General features: G+C 63.2%; 1 protein-coding gene across 1 annotated transcript; it reads left to right on the top strand.

The window, feature by feature from the left end:
- Nucleotide 1: 1 nt before the first annotated feature.
- Nucleotides 2-582, top strand: SRXN1 (sulfiredoxin 1; the record flags this gene model as incomplete). Its single annotated transcript, XM_010002307.1, has 2 exons — nucleotides 2-235; nucleotides 379-582. Coding segments are annotated over 2 exons (438 nt in total), but the record flags the coding sequence as incomplete, so codon positions are not given.
- Nucleotides 583-3,781: the final 3,199 nt, after the last annotated feature.

Below are 3,781 nucleotides of genomic sequence, written 5' to 3'. Positions count from 1 at the left end.
CGGGGGCGCCCGGCTGGGTGCTGTGCTGCTCGGGGCGGAGCGGCGGGCTCGGCTGGGTGAGCAGGAAGAAGATCGAGGCCGATCACAGGCAGCAACCATGGCCGAGGCCCCGGACCGGAGTATCCACACGCAGCACATCTCGGCCGTGCACAACGTGCCCATGAGGGTCCTCATTCGGCCCATCCCCGCGGAGCTGGAGCCGGGCAAGGTGCAGAGCCTGATGGAGACCCTGCAGGTGAGCACAGCACGGACCCCCGGGGTGCCACCCCTACACCCCGCCGTGACACCCTGCGGGCACTACCAGGAAATCTCGCAGCACCGAGGCAGGTCAGGGGGTGCCAGGGCGTGCGTTGCTCTCGGGGGTCTCTCTCTTCGCAGGAGGATCCCGAGCGGGTTCCCCCTATCGACGTGCTCTGGATCAAGGGCAGCCAGGGCGGGGATTACTTCTACTCCTTCGGGGGCTGCCACCGCTTCGCCGCCCACAAGGCGCTCAACCGGGAACCCCTCCCCGCCAAGATCATCCCCTCCACCCTCAGCGACCTCCGCACCTACCTGGGCTCCTCCACGCCCCACCTGCTCTAGCTCGGGCCCCCGCAGCCTCCCGTCCCGGTGGGTCCCTGCGGGCTGAGCTGGGCCTGATCCACGGGCCCCGTTAGCGTCTGGTGGGGATAAGATCAGGGACCTCGGGGCTGGAGGGGGTTCCTGCGGGGCTGGAGTCTCCCCACGCCCCTCCAGCCGGGTCGGAGTCGGGGTCTCACTGGCACCGGGAGGCTCCGTTGAGGGGGCGGCGCGGCGGGGGCGGCAGGTGGCGCTATTGTGCCGCGAGGGAGCGGGACGGGAAGGGAGGATGGGATGGATGGGGATGGGGTGGGATGGGACGGGATGATGGACCGCAACGGGGGCAGGATAAACCGGGACTGGATGAAGCGAGATGAACCGGGACAGGACAGACCAGGTGAAGACGCACAGGGCTCAACCAAGGCTGGTTGGACCGGGGTGCGATGAACCAAGATCGGATGAACTGGGACAGACTGGGACAGGCTAAGCCGGGATGGAACGAACCAGGGCAGGATGAACCGGGACAGAATGAACTGGGGTGGGACAGCTTGAACCAGGGCACAGCTCAACCAGAAATGGCTGAACCGGGACAGGCTGAACCAAGGTACACTAGAACTGGGCCAGGTCACAGCCCAGCCAGAGTCCAGCTGAACCGGGAAGTGATAAAGCCAAACCGGGACAAAGCTGAATCAGAACACAGCCAAACTGGGCACAGCCAGTCCCCAGGCCTCCCTCAGCCACTCTGGACTCACCCTGTGCCTGGACCAGGAGGATCTTGGGCTGTGCCTGACCCGAAACTGGCTGCCCCCATCCCTGGACACATCCCACAGTCCCCAGTCCCCCTCTCCATCTCCAAAATGGGGTGATGTGGGACACCCACTGCTGCACCTGGAATAAAGGTGATGAAATCCCCGTGACTCTGGGGCCTGGTGCTGGGGGATGCTGGGTCAGGAGCAGTCAGGGGCACAGCATGGTGAGGGGACCTGGTGGCTGCAGGCCCGGGGGACAGGGACAGGTGCTTTGCCAGGAGATGGAGGCTCTGCAAGGGAACAGATGCTTTCCTGAGGGATGAAAGTTCTGCAAGGGATTGGATGCCATCTTTGGGATGGGTTCTGTGCTGGGGATGGATGCTCTGCCAGACCCCACTGCCATGCAGCTGAAGTCAGGATCAGCTCTGGCCCAGCTGCAGGAGCACATGCAGTCCTACCATGCTGTCATTTCTGCAAACACCATGTCTTCACCGCATCTGCAGGCTGCAAAAACCTCCCCGAGCATCCCATGGGGACATCTCGGCATCCCTCTGAGCCGGGAACCTCGGTCCAGGGAGGGGAAAGGCCACTGACTCACCCCACCACGCTGTGAGTCAGCAGGACAGGGACAGGAACCGCAACCAGACACTTCTACCCTCACTCTGCCCCCTCGGCCACGCTCCTCCCCGGATGGATCTCGTCCTCCCAGGGCAGAAACAGGCTGGTAAGAGGTTTTGGGAGGAGAGCACAGCCCCACTGGGAGCCAGCTCTGCAGGGCATCACCGGATGGGACGCACAGGGTTGCCTGGGGGCTGCTGTGCTGGAGTCTCCCTCCGGCGAGGGAAGGGACAGGACTGGAGGGAGACTCCGGCACAGCAGAGCTGCATGTGCCACATCAAAGCCATCTGCAGGGCATCACCGGATGGGACGCACAGGGTTGCCTGGGGGCTGCTGTGCTGGAGTCTCCCTCCGGCGAGGGAAGGGACAGGACTGGAGGGAGACACAGCACAGCAGAGCTGCATGTGCCACATCAAAGCCACTCTCTGCCGGGAGGAAACCCTGCAAGCGTTCACGGAGAGAACAGCCCTGGCCTGCAGCTCCCTGATGGGCCATAAATTTCTCTTAAGAATTGTGGCGTGCTAAAAAGTTTCCTCTTGGTAGAGAGATGAGGGGAGGGGGTGGGGAAGGAGGAGGTAGTAGCTCTTGTGACAGCACCGGACATCACCAGGGTGTCCTCAAATGGGTGCCCCATGGCAGGGGCTGAGATTTGCCCCAGCCCTGGGCTGTGCTCCCTGTGCTTGGAATCACCCAGGGGCTCTGCTCATGTCACAAGCCCCCAGCTGGCACCAGAGCAGGTCTTCCAGAGCCGGTGATCTCTACATCAGCTTCGTCCATCTGTCTGTCCCTCCATCCCTCCACCTGTCCCCCTTCCCTCTGCCTGACCCGTGGGTCTCCGGTGTCACCGGCTGACAGCCGATCCCTGCTGCCTCCAATCCATTCGTTCCAGGGCAGGAACAAAGGCGCTTTGTGGGCTCCCCCGGCCCCGCTCTGGGTGGGGGGATCCCAGCTCCGGAACTGGGACAGACTTCCCCATGCGACAGGCGTGTAATGCTTTCCAGACCGGGGGTACAGCCTGGTGGGGGGGCTTGGGATCCCAAAATCAGGGAGTCACAGGCAGGGGGGACAGTCCCGGACATTCCCTTGCTCCAGGGGGTGGCAGGGAGCTGAGGGCAAGCAGGCCAGGCAGCACCCTCAGCGGTCTCAATGTGATGTGAAAGGACAGGATGGCATGGGATGGGAATGGGATATGATGGGATGTGGTGCGATGGGTCAGGTCAGTCCGGTACTGCTTTGCTGGGGCTCAGCAGGGTCAGCCCATGTGTCCTGGCAGCCACATGTGCCGGTGTTGCTGCAGGTCTGGAATCCATTTGCCTCACCAGCAGAAGTGTTTTCCCAGCAGGACTGGAGCAGCCCCACGGGGCTTGGGGCAACCCTGGCCCCCTGGCCCATCTGCTCCCTGTTTATTTTCTAACACTTAAATATCACCTCGCAGATAAACACTCCCTGGAGTGGGGGCAGGGGCATTTCCCTGCCTGTAGAGGCAGGACCCAGCCCTTGGGGTTCCCAGCACCCTGACCCCAGGGATACCTCCTGGCCTGAGGGGTGCCTGGCAGGTTGGGCTGGGGTCACATTTGTGATCCCATACTCAGACCATGTCACCTGCATGCCATGTGTCCCATGCAGAGTCCTGTGCCCGCTGTGTGTGCCTGACCCATCGCCCAGTGCTCCGTGCCCGGGGCTGTGCATCACAGCACCGCGCTGCTGGGGTGGGTTTGTTTGTCCGGATCTGCTGGAAGAGCCACGATGCCAAACACAACCGTGTCCTGGCACCCGCTCAAGTCGGCCACGCGGCGCTGAGGTTTGTGATGCCGCAGCCCCCGGCTGTGCCTCGTGTCACCCGGCTGAGTCACACC

The sequence above is a fragment of the Chaetura pelagica genome, unplaced genomic scaffold (genome assembly GCF_000747805.2).
Source record: "Chaetura pelagica isolate M959 unplaced genomic scaffold, ChaPel_1.0 scaffold1317, whole genome shotgun sequence".
In the NCBI taxonomy this organism is placed as follows: domain Eukaryota; kingdom Metazoa; phylum Chordata; class Aves; order Apodiformes; family Apodidae; genus Chaetura; species Chaetura pelagica.
Note: the sequence above shows the minus strand (reverse complement) of the source record. Positions and strands in the feature narration are given on the sequence as shown.